The following is a 23,903-nucleotide window of genomic DNA, read 5'->3' as shown; positions in this document are numbered from 1 at the left end:
TGTACCCTAGAACCTGCTTAAAAGAAAAAATATTTTCGACATCGGAATCAAATAAAACATTTAACGAAAGGTTAGTGACTAATGGGTGTTATGGTCTAGATAGTTATCCGGAATTTATAGGTGAAAAGTGTAGGAAACCGCCGGGGGACGCATTTTCTATTCACCCAGTCACCGATTTATCAACAGGCATTCCATATTTAAATATGTACTGTTTACTGTGTAGTGTTTCTCGGAAAGAAAAAAATTACAAACCCTGGACGATAAAATCACACTGTTTTTCATATATTGAACACACAAACTTCTTGCTTTATAGCAATTTCTTCAAATCTTTACGGGACGCTGATTGCAATTTGACGCTTTATCCCGCCACGAACAGTCGAAAATGTGACGAGATCACGCCTCATATTATAGAGAAATGCAACAGTTCAGGACATTGGCCAATTGCAGATGTAGGTGTAAGCTGGGCATGTGAAAATCTTCCATACACTAGCAAATATAGCTGGAAAGCGCCTAATCAGTTTGGAGGGGGTTTATATAAAAACGTTTATTGTGCTATGTGCAACCCATATAGAGCTCTAGAAATAACGATTGATAAGTGTCCAGGTAATTCTAATGATGTAGATCATTGTGATTTTTTCCCAAAAGTTTACTTCTATGCCCCCTACAAGAATCTCCATTGTGGAATCTGCAACGGCATGGGGATGGCTGTGATGAAAGGGGAACATGGTGGAATTGAAGAAGAAGAAGAGAAGTTGGTATCAAATTCCCTTGTTTGGTATCCTTTGCTGCGCAGTTTGTTTTCCGTCAGTGATGATTATGAGGATATGGAATTCAATCCGCTGATGAATCCGATCTGTTCAAGTGACCAAATCTACGACCCATTCCATGTAAGTGATTTCATTATTAGTTCTGTTCAATTGATCATATCTACGACCCATTCCATGTAAGTTATTTCGATATCAGATCTTTAATAATAAACAAATTTAGGAACGATTCGATGTCAGTTATTTCATTATCGGATGTGATAAAAAGATCAAATCTACGAATCATTCCATAGGAGTATTTCATCATCAGATTTGTTCAAAAGACGAAATCTACAACCAATATTCAATATACGCTTTTTCAATTTCTGATCTGTTCAAATGACTAAATCTACGACCCATTCTATGTAAGTTATTTCAATTTCTGATCTGTGCAAATGACTAAATTTTCGACCCATTCATTAAAGTTATTTCATGATCGGATCTGTTTACATGATCAAATCTACGACCCATTCCATGTGAGTATTTCATTATTGGATCTGTTCGACCAATTCCAGATAAGTTAATTGGTTCAGAATCGAATTCTTTCCGTTAAAAATGTTACACATATACAATATTCAATTACAATTGGGCAATTTAAATCTCATTTTATTTATTTTCTTCGAATTTTTATGGGTAAAATCCAACATCATCAAGATAGGAAAAAACAAAACTAAACCCACATTTTTTTTTCAGGAAATCTGCAGGAATATAACATGTTTTCCCGGAAAATATTTATCTCATGGAGAAAAATGCATCCCGCTATTTTCAGTTACCAAAAATCTTCGATATAATTTGGATATAGAATTTAAGGGAATTTCTAAGTACAAGATATCAGAGGAAAATATTCAAGATTTAATCACAGACTTGATACCATTCAGAATTAAGAAAACCGTAAAACTAACGCAAAATATTTATTTCAATATCTTCCGAATGGAGTATGTTGAAAGTGACGGAAAATTCCATGGATGGATGCACTCTACAATTTTCATCAATGAATCTGTTCATAGACTGAATACGGAAAGATCACTCTTACGGTTTACTGAAACCAATTTTGAACATATCTTCAATGATACCTTTATTTTGTTTGATTTGAAGAACAAATATTTATCAATAGGGAAGAAAAACAGCAACATAACAGAACTAAGTGCGGAGAAAGATAGATATTCAAATTCAAATTATGGTTTATCATGGTATCATATATTTCAATATCGTGCGGTGCATATCACTAATGCGTTAATGTGCAAACAAGTGGAATTCAAATTTGAGGAATATGACTTTGATAGCATTCAAAACGTGGTGTTTTTAAAGAGCTCCGATATTTCTCTACCTGCTGTTAATGCCGATATATCGGAGAATGGGACTCTCAGAGTATGTCTTGATGACCTGATGGCTAAATACAAAACGGGAAACAATTTGAGTAGAACTTTCAGTAAACTTTCTGCTGCATTTTCTATCTTATCGTGTGTTTGTCTCTTAATTACGTTTCTTACCTACTGCTTCTTCCGAGAACTAAGATCACTTCCAGGAAAGACAATAATGGTTCTTGTGTCTACCATCTTGATCATCAATATTGTATCTCTGGCTAGCTATGGGAAAGACAAAAACAGCACAAAATGTACCGTCGTTGGTATTCTTCTTCACTATCTCTGTCTCTCGTCTTTTACGAGTATGAGCACCTGTTGCTACCATATGTATCGGGTTTTTCAGTCCAGAGTGCCAGTGCTGATGAGCAATAAGAACCTGATTATAAAGTATTGTATTTACATATTTCTTTTACCACTTTGTATTGTTTTGGGGAATATGATTGTTATGCTTTCGAGTCGGGGGAATGTTGGTTATGGAAAGAAACTTTGTTTCGTAGATGGAATGATGTCCTTAATAGTTACTTTTCTTGTTCCGGTTGGTTTAGTCTGCATCCTTAACATATTTTTCTTTACGCAGACGATACGTGCAATTAAACGTTCTCCAACAGTTTCTAACAATAAACCCGAAAGGAACGACTTTTTGATATGTGTACGCTTATTTCCTATAACAGGTGTCTTCTGGCTTTTGCAGATTTTGGACGGTATTTTACCACCAAGTTATTTCACGTACGTTATATCCGTCTTAAACACATCACAGGGCGTGTTTATTTTCCTGGGTTTTGTCTGCAATAAAAGGACAATACTTATGTACAGAAATGTGTTGAAGGAGAGGACAGGAAGTACTAAATCTACAGATCTCGGAAGTGCGTGTGTAACACCCAAAATGTTGATAAGTGAAAACAGTTTCTAGTTTTGGACATCAAATTGTACAAACGCTGACACACACAGTTATGTTATACAGTGTATGTTGTATTTATTAATTCTTATAATGTACTCAATGATAAATATTATTTACTGACAAGGTCATTTTATCGACAGTGGAACTTACGAAATTATAACTTTAAACGAGACTGCTGATATTCTCGTTTCATGAACTTGTTTTTCAATAATTTAATCGTATAGTTGATTAACAGTTAATTTGTCAGAAACGGTCATATCTCGGCAACAGAATAGGTGGATAATAACATCCTTTCCAAAAATAAGCATGGCAACCATTAAAACACAAATCTTCTGTCTCAGGAGAGACCTTTATTCAAGGTGGATAGAGAATGGGTGCATCCTTTTTATCATATCTAATATGTTTAAAATCTAAAGTAAACGATATCTTAGGTATTTGATACTTATATCATTGTTCAAATATTCAACTATTTTTCAAAGTGCTAATTGGAGGTCTCTGATAGCAAATTGCTTAATTAAAAATACATATCTTTTCAAACTTGCTTTCACTGGGCAAGATGTCAAGTATCATTTTTAACCATCAGCCTTCCTTCACTTAAACGATTAATCCAATCATTAATTGAATTTATAGGAACTCATTTACCTCAATAAACTTTGTACAAATTATTATATGATACTGTAGAGGGATTTCTAAGATATTACAATAAATTATACAGTCGTTTGTTGAACGAGTTCGACTGATACAACCATTTTTCGTCTCAAGTGACCTAAATAGTGACGTCATTTTCACATTGTGACGTCAAAAACAAGGAGAGAAACTTTATTCAGCATATGCTATTTATAGACCTTGTGTATGGCTATGTGTGTACCGAATTTCATTCTAATCTGAATAGTGGTTTTGAAGATATAGAGATAGTTTGCGAACTTTTTAATCACCCCTCGTAATTGTTTTAGAAATGCTCATACGTAGTACAGGCCCTTACGTTTCGAATCAATGAGCTATATAGGTGATGAAGGTAAATTGCTGTTTAAGTAAGGCAAATTGATCATTGAAAATTTAAAGTCCTCAAGTGTTTTATAGCCCTTGCTACATTTTTTTTCAAATAAAATATCCAAACTTGACACAAAAGTAATGGCACAGTGTCCATATCATTTGTATTTCGTGTTATATTATAAAATAACATATATACCGAAATATGCACATATATGAATCTAATTAACATCGAAACTTCGGTCTAATATTGTGAAATCAAATCAGTTTTATAGATGTTTAAAAGATAAAGCAGAGGGGTGTCGCCGCATCACATCTAAACGTCACATTTTAAAGAATATTATTTTTAGGATGAGAAGTACAAAAACATAAAAGATCATTTTAAGCGTGTCTTATTGTCCAAAAATTTTAAAAGACAAAATAAACTTATATGTGTTTCTAATGATGAGTTAAAAAAAAATGTGTTTGACTTTGATGCATTGAACAAAGGTAGTGTTAAAAAGGGGACGCCGTAGCGAGCTGTTATGCATTTTGCAATCTGACTTCAAAAGTAGGATATTACCAGTATAGACGATTACACTGATTGATAAGCCTAGAAATGATAAAAAAGAAAAGAAAAGTCTTCTTTATAGATGATTTCAGCGATTTAAGGCAGTGTGATAGGTCGTTGAATTATTATTACAAAGCAGGAAACAGGTTTAAACCCCAGTTATATTTCCATAAATACAAACAGTCGCCGATTTTTTAAGGCAAAAATAGGATGATTCGGGTAACGGTTGTTTATCAACCGTTGTCTTGCCCGATTTTACTTTTTTTCGTCAGCCAACAAATTGTGTGTCTGTCAGACCATGCAATTATTTTCTCTGTTTCGATGCCGATTCCTTCAATTGAAGCGGTCGTTAAAAAGTCTATCGAATTATCTTCGATCATCATTGCACGTGTCAAAAACCGGCCGCGGATTTTCTTCAGTACCTAATACATTTACTTTGCTACATGTACAATGTTTAAAGAACGTACTCATAGTCCTCTGCGTCCCCGCAATCAGTTGAATTGGTACAAAATAACTCTTGCGGAAGTTTGATGTTTTAGTAGTTTTTACAATTAACCATTTAAAAAATAACCTTACCCGAATCATCCTATTTTTGCTTTAAAAAATCGGGGACTGTTTGTATTTTTTTAGAAAAATGACTGAGGTTTAAACCTGTTTCCTGAACCTATCGCCTGCGCTGTAAGCTTAAATAGTCTTTCGACCAATGATCATAGTCCAACCATTGGCAGACATTTCGTTATGTCGACCGACGGTGAAAATCAAATTACCGCTTAGCGCACGATGGATGTTGGCCGACTTATTATTTATTTATTTTTTAATATCAGTGTTCTTACTAGCTATTAACAGAGAAACACCGACATCTTGCAAACGAACGTAACGCCCTAACTTCCCGTATCTCGATATTTTTCTCAGAACCAGTGTTTGCACCCATATAAAGTTAAAAATCGGAAAAAATAAGTATATGTGCAAATAGAACGGAAAGTGTTTTCATCATTTTGTAATTGAAAATTGCTTATGTTATTTTTGTAATCACTAATAATGTTTTTAAATTCGGACAAATGAAAAAAAGTTCGTCATAATACTTTAGAGGGATTTGGAAACACGTTTGTCATGCGTCAGTGATTAAACATATACAAACTACACGTATCGATCCTCATTGTAAACCGTCATCATTACACTCGATTTTGATATCATAAGGGCCCCCTGTACAGTGATTAAAATAAAAAACAAATGGTATCAAAAAATTGAAGAAAGTGTAAAGGAACTTGTTTATTTCAGGAATGACTCTAATTCTTGGCCAAATTATTCGATGATAACCTGGTTTAGGTCAGTTCACGCTTTTAAATCAGCAAAGCCAAGAATAAGTGTCATTTCTTATAATTTAATTTTAAAATAATTAAACAACTATGTGTGTAAAATTGTGTTGCTTTTTATGAGTTCAAATTTGCCGCTCAATGATACATCCCTAGTAACGGAAGTGATATGAAAGAAGGGGAGGTAATAACAGTTATAAGATAAGATAAGATTTATTAATACCAATTTGGGGCCCATCAGGGCATACAAGTAATAAGAAAAACATACAAGAAGAAATTTCAAAATTGATAGCAGCAACTAACAAAAGATAAATGGTGTTACAGCAGTTGGGGATTACAACATATATAATCAATATACTGTAAATAAAAGTTTTTTGTTTTTTTTACTAGAGTATAAACATTATTACTCTTGTGTATTTATTTGTTTCTTTGTTTAACATTGCATAATCTGCTATTTCTTATTTTAAAGTTATTGATTAAAAAATTACCCAGCCTGATAAGCAACATGTCATTTTCATTAGACATTGTTATGGGTCAGAATTACCCGAAATGCCAGCAAAGATCAATAACACAATTTAAACTTAACAATAATTTATTTACAGTAATATATAATAAGTATATGAAACATAAAGTACAAACTTAGCAAGAATCTAAAAATACATACATCAGAGTGTCCGTTGCTGCACACAATGTCCCAGTGAAAATATATCCCAGTTATATCTCAATAGTGCTTATACGACAAAGTTATTAGTCTCTATGCATCGAATTGACAGGGTATTTATACAGTATTATAAATCTAGAATATTCTAGAAATTGTTAAAACATGACATTACTGGAACAATCTGGACATACACAAAATTTAAGAATGTTCTAGATCAAATGACCGAACATGTTGACCACTCTGGAATGTTCAAGAAACTAAATGTTACTAATAATATACAAGATGAAACAATACAAATACAACACATCTCACAACACCTCCCCCCTTCAAAAGTTTGAATGTCAATGAAAACTTATATTATTAAAACATAGGTACAGTAATACAAAATCTAGTATGTTTACGATACTCTTGACAAGGCATCTGCTATAACATTGTCTTTGCCTTTGATGTGCTTAATTGTTATGTTGTATTCTTGTAACAACAAACTCCATCTAGTCAGTCTTTGATTCTTGTTTGACAATTTATGTAAAAATGTCAGGGGGTTGTGATCAGTATATACAAGAATTGGATGCAAAGTAACATTCAAATAAACATCAAAATGTTGTAAGGCTAACAACAAAGCAAGGCATTCCTTTTCAATGGTGGAATACTTTTGTTGACATTTTGTAAGTTTCTTTGAAAAATAAGAAACAACTCTATCTACCTTATCACTATGTTCTTGAAACAAAGCTGCCCCGATTCCAACATCACTAGCATCAACAGTAAGCTTAAATTGCTTAGAAAAATCTGGAGTTGACAGAACTGGGTTGCTCATAAGGACAGATTTGATTTTATGAAAGGATTTTTCACAGTCCTTTGTCAATTCAAAGTTAACCCTCTTTTGTAAAAGATTTGTAAGTGGACTAACAACTGAGGAAAAATTTGGACAAAATTTTCTGTAAAACCCAGCCATGCCCAAAAACCTCATTAATTCTTTCTTGTTTGTAGGAATCGGGAACTTTGCAATAGCTTCCACTTTAGTCATAATGGGTGTAACATAACCTTGACCTACTTTATGACCTAAATATTCTACATAAGCATGACAAAATTCGCTCTTCTCAAGATTCACAGTTAAGTTTGCTTTAGCTAAAATGTCAAATAAAGCACGCATGATTCGGAGATGTTTGTCCCATGTCTTGCTGTATATGACGACATCATCAATGTAGGCCTCGCATCCCTCAAGATCATGGAGAAGGGAGTGAATCATCCTTTGGAATGTAGCCGGTGCGTTTTTCATGCCAAAAGGCATTACTTTATACTGGTAAAGTCCATCTGGTGTAGCAAAAGCAGATATTTCTTTTGCTCTTTCTGTTAACGGTACTTGCCAGTAGCCTTTCAACAGGTCAAATTTACTGACAAATTTCGCGTTTCCAATGTTGTCAATACAGTCATCGATTCTAGGTATTGGATATGAATCAGTTTTGGTAACAGAATTCACCTTTCTATAGTCTGTACATAATCGGTACGAACCGTCCTGTTTTGGTACAAGAATACATGGTGAGCTCCAATCACTTTTACGAGGTTCAACAATGTCATTGTCCAACATGTACTCCACTTCCCTTCTTAGGTACTGCAATTTTATTGGATTCAGACGGTACGGATGTTGTTTGATAGGCAGAACGTCACTCACTATGACATCATGACAAGCTGCATTAGTTTTCTTTGGAACATCCGAAAAGATTTGATGATACTTATTCATCAAGTTTTTAACTTGTTCTTTTTGGTGAATGTTCAAATGTCCAAGTTTGGCATCAAAATCAGCCAAAATTTCTGAGTTTTTCAAGCGGACACTCTGATTACAATCTTTCTCATTCATTTCTTTACTCGTATCACTTTCAATACAATTTTGAACAGTCTTAGCATTGGCTAAAGTGGAAACTGGTTTTACAGAATTTCGGTCACACCTTTCAAAATACTCTTTTAACATGTTAATGTGACAAACCCGTTTCTCTTTACGTCGACCTGGTGTCTTAACTACATAGTTTACATCACTGATCTTGCTTTCAATTTCATAAGGGCCATAAAATCTGGCTTGTAAAGGATGACCAGGAATAGGTAAAAATACAAGAACCTTATCACCTGGCTTAAACACCCTATTTCTGGCATCTTTGTCATACCATATTTTCATTTTCATCTGAGAACTCTTCAAATTTTCTTGTGCTAGTTTATAAGCATTGTAAAGTTTTCTTTGAAATCAGACACATAATCTAAAAGATTAAGATCACTAGTCTCAGTCAGCCACTTTTCCTTCAACAATTTCAAAGGACCTCTAACTGTATGACCGAACACCAATTCAAAAGGACTGAACCCGAGAGACTCCTGGACTGCTTCTCGTGCTGCAAATAGCACAAGATGAACACCTTCGTCCCATTCTTTTTCATACTGGTAACAATAGGTCTTCAGCATTGTTTTTAGGGTTTGATGAAAACGTTCTAGCGCTCCCTGGGACTCAGGATGATAAGCAGTTGATCTATATTGCCTTATACCCAACTCATGCATGACTTGCTGGAACAACCCCGACATAAAATTTGAGCCTTGATCCGACTGAATTGCCTTGGGTGCTCCCACAAAACTGAAAAACTTTGTTAGGGCCTTAACTATGCTCTTTGCCTTTATATTCCTAAGAGGTATGGCTTCAGGAAATCGAGTGGATGTACACATTATGGTAAGTAAATACTGGTTTCCAGATCTGGTCCTAGGCAAAGGTCCTACACAATCCACCAACACTCGACTAAACGGTTCTTCAAAAGCTGGAATGGGTTGGAGAGGAGCAGATGGTATCTTCTGATTTGGTTTACCTACCATCTGACAGACATGGCATGACTTGCAAAACTTCGAAACATCCTTTCTTAGCTTAGGCCAATAAAAATGACTCAAAATCCTATTATAAGTCTTATTGACGCCTAAATGACCAGCCATAGGTATATCGTGAGCTAAACTCATGACATCTCGACGATAAGCAGCTGGGACCACTATCTGGTGAACAACACGCCACACTTCATCTGGAGAAGCATCAGGTGGTCGCCATTTTCGCATAAGGATGCCATCTTTCATATAGAAGCATTCTCCAACTTTAGTAGCCTCTTCTGGTGGAAGTGCCCTCTTACTAAGTTGAATGATATCTGGGTCTTTATGTTGTTCAGAGAGTAAACGTTCTCGGCTGAGGATGTCCTTGCCTTGGCTAACTAGTTGATGCAACTCATCAGCATCACCACCAAATTTTGGTAAAAGTTCTTTCTTCTCTTGCTTCTTGATATTGTGTGGTTCCATGCTTGTTTGAGTGCCATCAAGGTCAGATAAGAAAGTGTCATTCAAGTCAATATCAACAGAGGAATTCGTCTCGTCAAAGGCTTGAGTATGGTCTGCCTCCATTTCTCGTCTTCTGGCCATCGCTCTAGTAACAGCACAGGCTGGATAAATGTCATCATTTTCATCATCGCACATGACATCTGGATTGATTTCTTCACAAACTATAGGATCTGGTACAACTTTTCCACCAGCTAAATCATTGCCTAGCAGCAAAGAAATGCCTGGAACGGGAACAACATAATCCATAAAAAATTTTCTTTATTTGTTAAAGTATAGAAATTTTTATTACTTGTAGCAATAATATTAAAAAGTCATCTCTATCATGTTTATAAAATGGACATTTAATCAGTCAGTGTATCTCATCTTCAACACAGTTCATGTCGCACATTCTACAAATTCTTTCATTTCTTGCAAGGGTGGTTTGCTCTCCAACAGAGTTTAGTTTTTTTTCGTATCTTCCACTTTCTATTTTGAGGTTATGTGAACTCACTCTAAATTTGCATATAATTTTTCTTTGTTCAAAATTTTTAAATAAATAATTTTCAATTTCAAAACTTCTTTTTATATAGAAGTATGTTGTATGTTTACCCGATAGACAACCATCATCTCTTTGTTTAAACCAATATTGAAGGAAATCTTCTCTAATAATTTTTTTCAGATGTTTCTTTTAAGTTATTAGTTTCATTGATTTACATCTTGACAAATCTATGCCCATTCTGTTACAGAAATATGTTACATTTGAAAACAAACTATTTACATCACAACTGTCCAAGATAATGCTTTCTTTGTACACTGTATAACAAAGAGTTTTCAGGCATGTTTTCCAGTCTGTGCCAGTAAGATATAATTGCTATAATAATAGAATAAAATATTGGTTGTCTACCCAGTTCAGATAGAACTGCAATATTGGTACTTCTTTTCCCAGACCCTATGATAAATTTGCAAAATTTCATGTGAAGATTTTCAATCTCCCAATCTTTAAATATATCAAATAAATATTTTTCTTTTCTTTGCATTGATGATGACAATACATCCCATATTTCGGATCAATAGGTAGCTATTGGCTTGATCATGTGATCAAATAGATGAAGTAAAGTATTAATGGGTGGATCTGTCGATTTTATATCTTTGTATATTTTAAATGATGACTTTAAGGCTTTGTTATATAAATTACACCTTGCTTCTTTGAAAGAATCAGAATTTGACAGTATTATACCTAGGTATTTATACGTTTTAACACATTTTATATTAATACAATTAATTGAAAATGTTTCTTTTAATAAATGCCCACTTCTGTTGAAAATAATTACTTTTGTTTTGTTAACATTGATTTCCAAACACCATTCTTTACAATATTTGTATAACATATCAAGTTTTTGTTGCAGCGCTAGCTGGTTGTCAGATAATAATACTAAATTGTCTGCATATAATAAAGCTCCTATTTGCTTTTTGAAAAGTGAGACTGAGTTAACAACATCTTCATTTAGTAAATCTGCGAGATCATTTAAGAATATTTTGAATATATTCGGGCTTAAGACATCATCTTGTCTTACTCCTAGTTCAGGTGAGAAAGGTTGGGTTAATTTATTATCAATTTTAATCGAGATATAACTGTATTTGTACATACTGCATATTATTTTGTAGAATAGTCCATTTATATTCAGTTGAAGAAGTTTAAGTTTTATGCCTTCGTGTATTATTATATCAAATGCTTTGTGCTTACTAAGCAAGCATACAAACGTTTATTACCTTTGTTGGTGTATTTGTCGATCAGACATTTCATTACAAATAAATGATCCGAAGTTCTATCTTTTTTTGAAAATCCTATTTGGCTTTCGTGTATGATATTATTTTCCGATAAAAAATTATCTAATCTATTGTTAAGTATTATATATTGAAAAGTTTGCCAATACTGTTTGTAATGGTTATGCCTCTATAATTTTGGGGAAATCGGGGATTTCTGATTTAAAAATAGGTGTTATATAACTTTCTACCCACTTTCTAGGATAAATTCTGGAAGACATTGTTAAACAATTTCAGAATACAATGATTCATGTAAATTTGTGCTACTCTCAACATTTCGTTGGTAATATTATCCAGGCCAGGGCTTTTATCAGATTTTATACTAGACAAATATTTTTTTAATTCCTTTAAAGAGATTTTAAAGTCTAGTTTACTAAAAGATAGAAAGTTTGGTCCATTTTCAAGTTCCTTAATTTTATTTTGAATAATTTGTATCTCTCTGAATGCTTATTAGGCAGTTTAAACAGGGTACTAAAGTAGTTATGCCACATATCTGGTTCAATACATTTCTCATTTTTTTCTTTATTCCCCTCTTTGGCTTCTCTGATTGATGCGACTAAATTCCAGTATTCTTTAGGATTATTTTCCTTTAGTTGATCTAACTTAAAAAAATATTTTGAACAAACTGTCGTTTTTTGTATTTATTTAATTTAGCATACACTTTTTTAGCTTTGAAATAAGACCCTCGTATGAAAGGGTTTTTAGGAAATTTAGATATTAAGATAGCCTTTTCACTAAGTTGTTTCTTCATTTTCCAAAGATCAGAATCAAACCATTTTTTGTTAACTTGTTTATTTTTATGAACCTTCTTATTTAGTGATAATTTTGCTACTTTTTCAAAAATGTTATGGATATCATTTGTAGCTTCATTAATTTCCTTTTCATTCATTTGTATATCTTTATTTAAAAATGTTTGTATGTCTTGTTGGATAATAGGGTATGTAAAAAAGTTCTGGTAGTGGCTTACTAGTGAACTGTTCCATTTGTAACGAATGGGCATTTCTTGAAGATTATTGTTATTTATCTCCCTTGTAAAAGATGACAGCATTTTTAGTGAAATTTTACAATGACAATCAGAGAATGGTAAAAAATCATAACAAAAATTGTTGGTTATCAAGTTGGTGACTTGAGTGTATATTTTATCTGTAACACTTAATAATTTTTCTTCTAGGGAGTCTGCTTTCTTCACATCTTGACAAATCGTCTGACTCTGGGTATCTTTTGTTTCTATCTGATTGACTGATAACAAAATTGTTGACTAGAGTTTTGTAACCTACTGCTTTTTGTATCTTTTTCTACTGTCATTTGACTTGTCTCTAATGACTCCTCAGATTGGGTTGTTGTAGATTCCTTTGTGTAGGTTTTTTCACAACTTCTTTCACGTTGGTGGAGTGAATGCTGTTTGCCACGTTTTTTAACACTGGAAAAATTTGGTTAACAAATATGTCCTTGCTATTCCCCTGGACTTGCACTGTGCCAGTTGTAATAAAGAAAGTAGTTCGAAAATAATTTTTTCTTCTGAATCCTTGTACTGAACATCAATACAAATAGCGTTACCTGTGCTCTCTTTTTCCCATTGGCTTGGTGTTTCATTCTAAGTAACTTTAAACTGTGGTTCTTTGCCAATACTATCGAAGAATACGTAATGCAGGGCCTGGATATATGGTACAATCTTTTCTCTTGGGACGCGGAAGGCCGCCATTCTGGCGTCACTTTCGTACAAGGGAGGATTTATTTCCTCAAATGATGCTTTCTTGATTTTATTTTCCGTTGGATTCCGAAGACGGTCTGGAATAAAAGCTTCATAGTCTTTGATATCTATGTTTGAAGTTTCAAGTCTGTTTATATTTTTCAAGGCTTCAAACATTTTGTTCGACTCTATTTTGAGCAGAGGCAATTCGAAATAGCACGTGGCTGGTTATCACATTTACCGGGATTGTAGGCGCTAAGTTTTTGTTAACACATTCTTTTAAATAACGTAAACTTGCTTTTATGGAGATCACAAGATTAATGTCAATGAAAATAATGGCGTAATTACCATTAAACGATTAATTGATATCTCCTTGTTTTTAAGTACGTCTTTCCTGAATCTCGATGTTATATAGAGATCTAGCAGCCATGATGTTTGTGTACACGAGGTAAGATCGAGCTACTGTTTGAAGTTAATGGTACATTGTACATTTATTAAATCTAGAATTTCCAATGAATTCCAAGGACTGGAAATGAAGGGATTGCATTGATACAGATGACTCAGATGGTTGTCAAGGGGGGGGGGGTACCAAACCAGATTATTAAATAATAATTTGCGTTCCTATTTGGTAATCAACCAATGAGAGACTAGAATACAAACAAAATTAAACTATTACCCAATATCTCAGTGGGAAATGAAAAATTTAGCATAATTTGGGTGGATAAGTTAGACATTATTTAAATAGTTTCCTTGTTTTTATTTTTTTTTTCAAAAGATATTTTGAACTTATTTTATGACATTTAAAATCATAAAGAGAATGCCAAAATAACCGCTCCCTTTTTGCAATTTTCTAAGCGCCTGGGGTGGTTAATAGGGATGATAAAGTAATTGGCGATCTTAACTTAAATATTTTGGGCTGCTTTTCGTTATATATGTAACGGTCCTGATTCCTGAAGCAAGCAATTTCAGTTGGGGGGGGGGCACAATTTCAGTTTAGGGGCACTACCACACAATGCCTTGGGAAGCCAAAATGAAAGATTTTTTTATTGAGGGGGCACAAGATACAGTAGACAGTAGCTATTATAAGTTTTCTATAATATTACATTGTTTATATATTGACCTCTTTATGGGAGGGGGGAGTTCATGTCAATATGAAAAAAGGGACAAAACGGCCCGTTTGGAGTAGCTATTAATATAATATTACATTGTTTATATATTGACCTCTTTATGGGAGGGGGGAGTTCAGGATGAGCTGTCAATATGAAAAAAGGGACAAAACGGCCCGTAGTCGTCAAGCAGATTGGATTTTTTGACTTGAATAAATAACACACTCTGGATACTGAATTAGTCGGGAAGTTTTTTCTCGGCGAGCCTAGATCTATTTGTTTAATTTGCCCCCCCCCCCTAAACAAGTTGCCATCCTGGTATTGTTTTTTTTTTTTTAGATGAAGGTGGGAACTTTTTTTCCTTTTTTTGTTTTGACGATGAAAACATCCGACTCTCGTGGTATATAGATTTAAAATAGATGAATAAAATTAAAATTATTTTACTCCTTTTGCGACAGGATCGAAATTCGAACTTCGGAATTTTTCCACAAAAGTGGAAGTACTCGAGCCATTAAGGTATTCAATCCCTATTAGGAACAAATTCAGTGAAATTGATTACATAACAGTTATGTTTGCATTGAATACTCAGTTCATTTAGACATAATTCTCATTTATTACTATTAACATGCTTTGTGGGATGTGTCCTAATTTATGAAATTGAATTTTGGAAAGAGTTTTATCCTCTTATTTTAATTGATATAATATTAATTTTAAAAAGTTTAGCCGGTAAGAAATTGTTTCAATTATCATTCTATTTTTAGCTCACCTGAGTAAACTCTGGTGACCTATTGCTATCTGTTTTCGTCCGTCGTCGTGCATCGTGCGTTGTCCGTTAACATTTGAACATTTTCAGCTTCTTCTCTGCAACCACTGAACCAATTTCAACGAAATTTGGCACAACGCATCTATGGGTAAAGGGAAACAAAAATTGTGAATTTCATGGTCCCTGCCTCCCTGGGGCCTGGGGGATGGGGCAAAAACAACTAAAACTAATTCAATCTTTAAAAATCCTCTTCTTTACTCCTGGACATCAAGCAGTCAAACTGTTTGCATGATTGTATTCAGCATTGAGTCCTCTATCAAAATTGTGAAATTCATGGCCCCGGCGTCAGGGGTTCTAGTGCTAGGGCGGGGCAAAATAGGTATATAGTGAAAATGCATTATTTCTTTGAAAATCTTCTTCTCTGCTCCTGGGTATTAAATAACTAACTAAGTGCATAGTTATGATGAGCAAGAGTGCCTCTACCAAAATTGTCAATTTAATGGCTCCAGGTTCAGGGGTTCTGGTGTTAGGGCGGGGCTCTATAGATTATAAAGTGAAAATTCATGAATTCTTTGAAAATCTTCTTCTCTGCTCCTGGGTATAAAATAAACTAACTAAGTGCATAGTTATGATGAGCAAGAGTACTTCTACCAAAATTGTGAATTTTATGGCCCCAGGGTCAGGGGTTCTGGTGTTAGGATGGGGCTCTATAGATTATATAGTGGAAATACATGAATTCTTTGAAAATCTTCTTCTCTGCTCCTTGGTATTAAATAAACTAACTAAGTGCATGGTTATGGTGAGCAAAAGTGCCTCTACCAAAATTGTAAATTTTATGGCCCAAGGGTCAGGGTTCAGGTGTAAGGGCAGGGCTCTATTGATTATATAAAAAAATACATTAATTCTTTGAAAAAAATTCTTTCCTGCTCCTAGGAATTAAATAAACAAAGTACATAGTTAGGATGAGCAAGAATACCTCTTCCATTTTTTTATTTTATGGCCCTTGGGTCAGGGATTCTAGTGATAAGGTGGGGCTCTATTGATTTTATAATGAAAATATATTAAATCTTTGAAAATTTTCTTCTCTGCTCTTGGGTATTAAGCAGATGAACTACCTATGTAGTTATGATGAGCAAGGACCCTTATCTTCCAGAATTGTGAATTTCAAGACCCAATTTTCAGGGATACCATAGGGGGGGGGGGTGTACTCATATACTGAATCTGGATGAATTGTTTGAGATTTGCTCCTTGGTATTTATAAAATATTTTTGAAAAGCAAGGGTGCCTTTTCAAAAATTGTGCAATGTGTGGATCTAGGCCTAAGGATCAGGGGTTCATGTGCGATAGGGGCATTATTGATTATTGCAGAATATTACTGATTACTTGAAATGCATTTTTTGTTCCCCCACCCTGCCTATAGGTATTAAGTGAACAAACTAACCAACTGCTAAGTGTATTGTTATGATAATCAATGGTGCCTCTTTCAAAATTGTGAACGCCATAGCATCTGGATTGAAACATTGCTGTGACGTCAAGCCTTTGTTCTTGCAGTCAAAAAATTTATCATAAAATAAAAATTTTCCCCCAAAAGATCTTTCACCACCGTACCCCTGCTCTGCTAAACGAAACGACTGCCATTGAATGAATGAAATTAATGAAACAAGAATTCACTCACTTTTTTATCGTTCACTCATTTCTTTTATCTACTTATCAGACGGGTAGAAAAAATGGATGCTTGAACTCACACTGTGTTATTATCGGACTCCTACAGGTAACTTTTGGACATTTAAAGCAATATGAGCTGTATCTTTGAGAATTTTATTTTTATAGTAAAATGTGCTATTATGATCAATTTGTATGTAATTTAAGCTTTTATGATCAATAAGCCCAAAATAAAGTTTAAAAATGTTTCAGAAGAAATATTTCTCTACAACCGAATATACAGTTTTATATAAGAAATCATTATTGTACAGGACGACAATAATTCAATTTTGCTTTAATCAAAGCTAATAAAAAAAATCCATTGCAAATATGAGCAGCAGAAGTTTATAAATAATTTATCTCTCTGTCATTAAATTACATGTAGTTGATTACAAATTTTCAATAAAATTTTCCGATGTCAAACATGCAGCTCATATTGCTTTAAATGGCAATGTTTTAAGTATGATATATGCCGACTACTGTTCTTTATGTAAAGTTATCAGACAGTTTTCGGCCCTAATATATCCATTACTTAAAACATGAATCAAATTCAATCACTGGAAAGTTGTTGCATAATGCTCAGGTGACCTATAAGGCCCATGGGCCTCTTGTTAATGTTTCAATGTATCTTTCCGCCACAGTAATTATTAATATTCAAATTATGTGAATTTTATTTTGAAAAAAAAAACCTTTTCTCAATAGACTTCAATTCAATCTTTTTTAATTAGCAACTACTTAGTTAATGAAATTATTGAAACTTTCTCACGGGGAATCCTTTTCCACTATAAAATGCTTTATAATATCAGAGTTTTTAAAAGTATTTAACGGACATTTAAGGGTAGAGAATTTCGTCGTATTAGGGATGGAAATCCTTAAGAGGCTAAGTCAAGACATTACTCTCAAAGCTTTGTTTACTATTGTTGTATTAAGGTCATACGCAACGTAGTTTGAACTTTATTGGTTTCTACCCTGGATTTGAAGAGTCCCACCAAACGAAGGACCCGTGTACAATACTGAGTATATGGATGTGTACACCTCCCTCTAGCAAATATTTTGATAGAAACAAATCTTGAATTTATGTTTCGTAATTTTTGTATAGGCCTATTTTTCTTTGAATAATGCAAAAATTGTTATAATTTGATATCTTCCAAAAGCCCAGGTAATGCATGCTGATTTTTTGTCTGTCAACTTCTGATGGCAATATAATCTAAAATTAAGAATGTCTTGTAAAACTATCAGTAGGTAAGGTACCTTGCTTATGTCCTTAAATCAATGTTTTCTTTTCCAGTAAGTTGTTGCTATTATGCCAAAGTCACCATGTTGCTATGTACCCTAAAGGATGTTTAGAATTTTTCACAGCATGACATTATTGATAAAAAGTTCTTTGATCAAGTTAAAAGTTTTCACATGATTAATAAAAAAAGTCCTTTGAACATTGTGCCTGTAGCAGGCAGACATGTGGGTATCGTAAATGTAACTAGTGCTAATTGTAACGGGGACCGTTACAGATGTTCCCCAACTTTTTGGTGCCATATTCCCTGTTATCTCTATTAAATAAGAAATACTTTATGGAATTTAGACTTAATCAAGGTCTTCCAAAAAAATACAAACTATATTAAAAAAATAGGCATTGCACGCGTGTTCATGTGCGTAACGACCATATTATCTTGTCTACACTATCTAAAATCTTAATAATATCAAAGCATTTAATCCAAAAGTATTAAAAATGCACTCATTCGAGTGTATTTTTTATTTTACTCATTTCACGTGCACGCACGTGCAAGCATGTGCATAATGACTACACCTTCTTGTAGGAGTCCCTCATATTTATCCAAGTTCTAAATCCCATCCTGTTTGGTTGAAAAACAAGAGAGTTATAGCCATTTGAAGTTTCAGCCAATAAGATTGCAGCACACGTGCATGCGCGTGATTTCATGAATATTTTCTTTATCATATGTTAGGATATCGTAATGCATGACTATGTTTTAAATTTCAAAGCATTTCGTCAAAAAACAAACGAGATATAGCCATTTTAAAGTTTAAGCCAATCAGATTACAGGACGCGCGCATGCGCATGCTTTTATTAAAATTTTAATATATCATGCTGTTGATCTTCATAATGTAGGACCATGTTCAAAATTTCAAAAGATTATGACAAGAAACAAGAAAGATATTGAGACTTTAGTTTCAGCCACGTGCATGCGCGTGAGATCTTGCTATTTTGACCATGCCATCTTGTCTATACTACTAATGTATCCTTACATTATGAGTTTCAAAGCATTTTATCAAAAAATAGAAAAGTTCCGACTATATCTATTATATTGGTTATTTCAAGTGTTGCACGTGCGCGCTCTTGCAAGCACGTGCGCGCAAAATGACCTTGATTCCGCAAATCTGCATAACATGTCTACTTACCCTAAAAAGGTTTTACCTACCTCGGACGAACAGTTTACAAGATCATTCCCGGACAAAAAAGGACCCAGAAAGAAGAAGAAGAAAAATAATAATAACTAGTGCTAATTGTAACGGGGACCGTTACAGATGTTCCCCAAACGCTCACCAACTCCCTTTTGGTGCCATATTCCCTGTTATCTCTATTAAATAAGAAATACTTCATGGAATTTAGACTTAATCAAGGTCTTCCAAGAAAAATACAAAATATATTAAAAAAATAGGCATTGCACGCGTGTTCATGTGCGTAACGACCATATTATCTTGTCTACACTATGCATTTAATCCAAAAGTATTAAAAAATGCACTCATTCGAGTGTATTTTTTATTTTACTCATTTCACGTGCACGCACATGCAAGCACGTGCATAATGACTACACCTTCTTGTAGGAGTCCCTTATATTTATCCAAGTTCTAAATCTCATCCTGTTTGGTTGAAAAACAAGAGATTTATAGCCATTTGAAGTTTCAGCCAATCAGATTGCAGCACACGTGCATGCGCGTGATTTCATGAATATTTTCTATATCATATTTTAGGATATCGTAATGCATGACTATGTTTTAAATTTCAAAGCATTTCGTCAAAAAACAAACGTATAGCCATTTAAAGTTTTAGCCAATCAGATTACAGCTCGTGCGCATGCGCATGCTTTTATTAAAATTTTAATACATCATGCTTTTCATGTTCAAAATTTCAAAAGAGTATACATATTGAAAAAATCAGAGCAAAGCGCACGTCCTTTTGCTATTTTGACATGCCATCTTGTTTACATTATGAGTTTCAAAGCATTTTATCAAAAAATAGAAAAGTTCCAACTATATCTATTATATTGGTTATTTCAAGTGTTGCACGTGCGCGCTCTTGCAAGCACGTGCGCGCAAAATGACCTTGATTCCGCAAATCTGCATAACATGTCTACTTACCATAAAAAGGTTTTACCTACCTCGGACGAACAGTTTACAAGATCATTCCCGGACAAAAAAGTACCCAGGAAGAAGAAGAAGAAGAAGAAAAATAATAATAATAATAAGAAACAGAGTAAAAACAATATGTTCCCCAACTTCGTTTGGGGAACATAATAATAAGAAACAGAGTAAAAACAATATGTTCCCCAACTTCGTTTGGGGAACATAACAATGGGCTCCCCATATTATCATGTTCCTCACAACACGTATCAAACTATTTAAAGGATTACTGTACCTAGATCAAGGTAGAGCCCAATTTATAAAGGAGGGATATATGTTTAAGGGTTTTAAACTAAAGTACTTGGGGGCCATTAAATCTTCACATGTTACTAGTTGGTATAATTTCAAAATCCATGCAGATACGAAGGTGATTGCTGATTTCTCCTACCGTGAATCAAATAGCATAAAAGATTTCAAATTCATCGATCTAGAGCTGTGCACTGTAAATTTGTTGTCATTTGATAGACATTACCGGTATTTCTCTGAAAGAAAAGGGGCTTTTTCAGCAAAAGTTATATTGATAAGTGATTGTAGATTAATGAATATCTATACATACTGGTGATCTTAATGTGTTTGGGTTCTCGGCAATTTGGACTTTAACTCTCAAAATGGTAACATTTTTCTGCAACATATCCTTTATCATATTTTTAACATAATAATTGGTCTTAGGAACTCTTTGTAAATAGTTTAATTTCTGTAGTAAGGCAATTATATTGGATAAAGCATGACAGTAGAGAATTTGTGATGCAATAAGTGGTTCCTCCAAACCTTATCCCTTCATTAGAATTCAAAAGGCATGAAAAGTGACTTTGGAGATGTGGTTAAAATTCTTACAATGGTATATCACATTTTAATACTCATTGATAACATTGCAGTGGTAAGTGTTATTGTCAAACTTCCAAATTAAAAAGGACTATATGGATTTATTAAGATTGTGTAAAAATTATGAGTTAGAATGGTTTTTTATTTAAAGCTAATCATATAGCAGGTGTTTTTAATAGTATAGCAGTCTAGCAGACGCAGTTTCACATACACTTGGTATTTCAGGGACCTGGCACCAAAAGAGACACCACAAAGCTAAAATACCAAGGAATTTATGAGAATGATCTAGGTTTTAAAGTACAAATTTTACTTCAGACCCATTGTCCACAAATAGAAAGTTGTTGTACAATCATTTCAAAAGTTTCATTACTTCTTTAGTTGCCTGTAGGAACAAATATGGCGACCATTTTAAAATCGCACAGTGCCGTACGTTTTATTTTTTCATGTTCATGCTGTTCATATTCATCAGACGGTAGGTCATGATCATACAATGTATGTTGCTGTCATCAGTTTTCAGATTAGTTAAAAAAATAATTCAGGATATGACACATGTTCAGATTCGACAATTCACTCAAAACCCTCTAAATATATGATACATGAGGATAATGTAAAATATTACAGTATTATAAATTCATATCAGAGGCGCAGGTTTATTAGAAACTTAAAAATTATAACAACGCTGTACATTCAAATTTAAAATGGAATATTTTGGCCTCATGATTATTTTGTACCTATTTAAACCACATGATAATCAAATATTGTGCAAGTTGTACCCACATTAGGTACATGTTATTACATAATTATGAATTTAAATTTTCTAATGCTTCATTTATATTAATTTATCTCTTTTTTGTTCTATTTAAGATGCATAGTTTGTATTTAATATACTTTGCTTTAACATCCAGAAATTGCAGACACCAAAACTAAACATGACCAAGGTACTGCAGCTGACAATATATAGGGAACTTCTACTGCCTCGGTAGTGAGCTAGCTTTTCTGGTGATGCGGTAGAGTCTCCCTCAATTTCAGGCAAGTTAAGCAACAGCAAACCTGTTTACCCTTGGATGGGTGACCGCTTCATGTTACAGTACTAGTATAATACTCTTGTATACTAGTATTAAGTCTGCTCAACATGGTAAGTGATTTACTAGGCAAGGATACAATGTTAGACAGTTATATACATGTATGTCCTCTTAGGTACATGTCTAAATATTTGTCTGTTTGAAAAAACAAAAAAAAACAAAAGACCATTGGAGTCCCTCACTACATACAAATAAATAATCATTAACTTTAGGTGGTGTTGAATTTTCTCAAAAAATAAATTTACATCCACTGAATATTTTTCCTTTTATTTCTTATGAAGACAATTGCCATTATTCATAGCATAAACGATTCTAAAATGGTTGTTCCTTCAGTTATGCATATAATGGTATATATATATATATTTATAATTCACTACTTAAATATTTAATGTTACTTTGAGGTTTTTTTTTTCCATACAGATGTAAACAATAAAATGTTGTGGTTGCTAGTACAGGAATTAACTTTGAAGCCATTGCAGAAAAAAAATGATTACATAACCCACTTACGCAAGTTATATTTTTTCTGCAACTGCTGCGACATTAAATCCTTTACTAATCTCCAAAGTAAGCATTTTTATTATTTGAACAAACAGCACATTTATTAGGTTATTTTTTAGAAGAATTCTACGAGTGGTAATCCAACTTATATTCATAGTTTCCTTTCTAAGAAAGAAATTCTTCATATGTCAGTTTTGGGAGATACCTTAGCACCATTCTTATTTATCATAGTACTGGACTGTGCAAGAAAAGCCATCTCTGTAATTAAGAGGTATTGAATTTCACCATATTGCCTAGAAAATCCCGCAGGCATCCAAAACAAGTTCTTACTGATCTTGATTTTGCCGATGACATTTCCTTATAAGCAGAAGAAATCGTCTAAACCCAGAAACTATAATCTATAGAAGAGCTTGAGTGTAAGAAGGATGGACTACGTATCAACGCCAAGAAGTCAAAAGCTTTCCCCTTCAATACTGACAACCCTACTCCACTAAAAACCTTAGATTGCACTGAAATCTAATGGGTCGAGGATTTTAAATATTTTGGCTCCTGTGTTGAAAGCTCAGAAAAGGACATAGCTGTTTGTAAAGCACTAGCCTGGCAGACTCTGAACAAGAGAACAGAATATGGCGCTCAACAATGCCAAGAGATCTCAAGTTGCGCTTCTTCATAGCCACAGTTGAGTCTATTTTGCTGTATGGCTGTGAGATCTGGACTTTAACAGTAGCCCAGGAGAAGTCACTAGATGGAACATATACAGAGAATGCAACAAGCTTGGAATTGCTTCCGTCATCCAGAGCTCAGCGCACAATCACTGGTACTTTTGGACCCAAATTACGGACGCTGCGGAGGATGAAGACCCAAGGCCACATTTTTAGACACACTTAAGCGAAAAACAGAGACAGGGGTGCAAATGAACTAGCTTAATTCCCTAAAGGCCGATTGGAAGAACTGGGGTGGTCATGTCGTTGGTAGTATAAAGACGACCGAGTGAGTGAGTATTGGATTTCGAAACTTTATAAGAATCCTTACAAACAAAGATACATAGCAGGTTCCAGTAGATGTTTAACCAATCCTCATCTTTTACACCTTAC

General features: G+C 33.9%; 1 protein-coding gene across 1 annotated transcript; it reads left to right on the top strand.

The window, feature by feature from the left end:
- Positions 1-501: 501 nt before the first annotated feature.
- On the top strand, positions 502-23,697 carry LOC134239192 (uncharacterized). Its single transcript, XM_062721367.1, has 3 exons — positions 502-887; positions 1,497-1,738; positions 23,400-23,697. The coding sequence occupies exons 1-3, from the start codon at positions 555-557 to the stop codon at positions 23,695-23,697; spliced, it is 873 nt and encodes a 290-aa protein (XP_062577351.1). The 5' UTR covers positions 502-554.
- Positions 23,698-23,903: the final 206 nt, after the last annotated feature.

Source organism: Saccostrea cucullata, unplaced genomic scaffold (assembly GCF_032062105.1).
Source record: "Saccostrea cucullata isolate Sc308-1 unplaced genomic scaffold, CSIRO_AGI_Scuc_v1 ctg2174, whole genome shotgun sequence".
NCBI lineage: Eukaryota > Metazoa > Mollusca > Bivalvia > Ostreida > Ostreidae > Saccostrea > Saccostrea cuccullata.
This window is presented reverse-complemented; position numbering and strand designations above follow the sequence as displayed.

What these genes read in the sequence shown, in the direction of transcription:
- LOC134239192 (XM_062721367.1), top strand. Translation starts at nt 555, where the DNA reads ATGTGCAACCCATATAGAGCTCTAGAAATAACGATTGATAAGTGTCCA. An exon ending in AAATCTACGACCCATTCCAT is followed by an intron (nt 888 to 1,496) that starts GTAAGTGATTTC and finishes TTTTTTTTTCAG; the next exon opens with GAAATCTGCAGGAATATAAC. An exon ending in TTCAATATCTTCCGAATGGA is followed by an intron (nt 1,739 to 23,399) that starts GTATGTTGAAAG and finishes CTGTTTGTAAAG; the next exon opens with CACTAGCCTGGCAGACTCTG.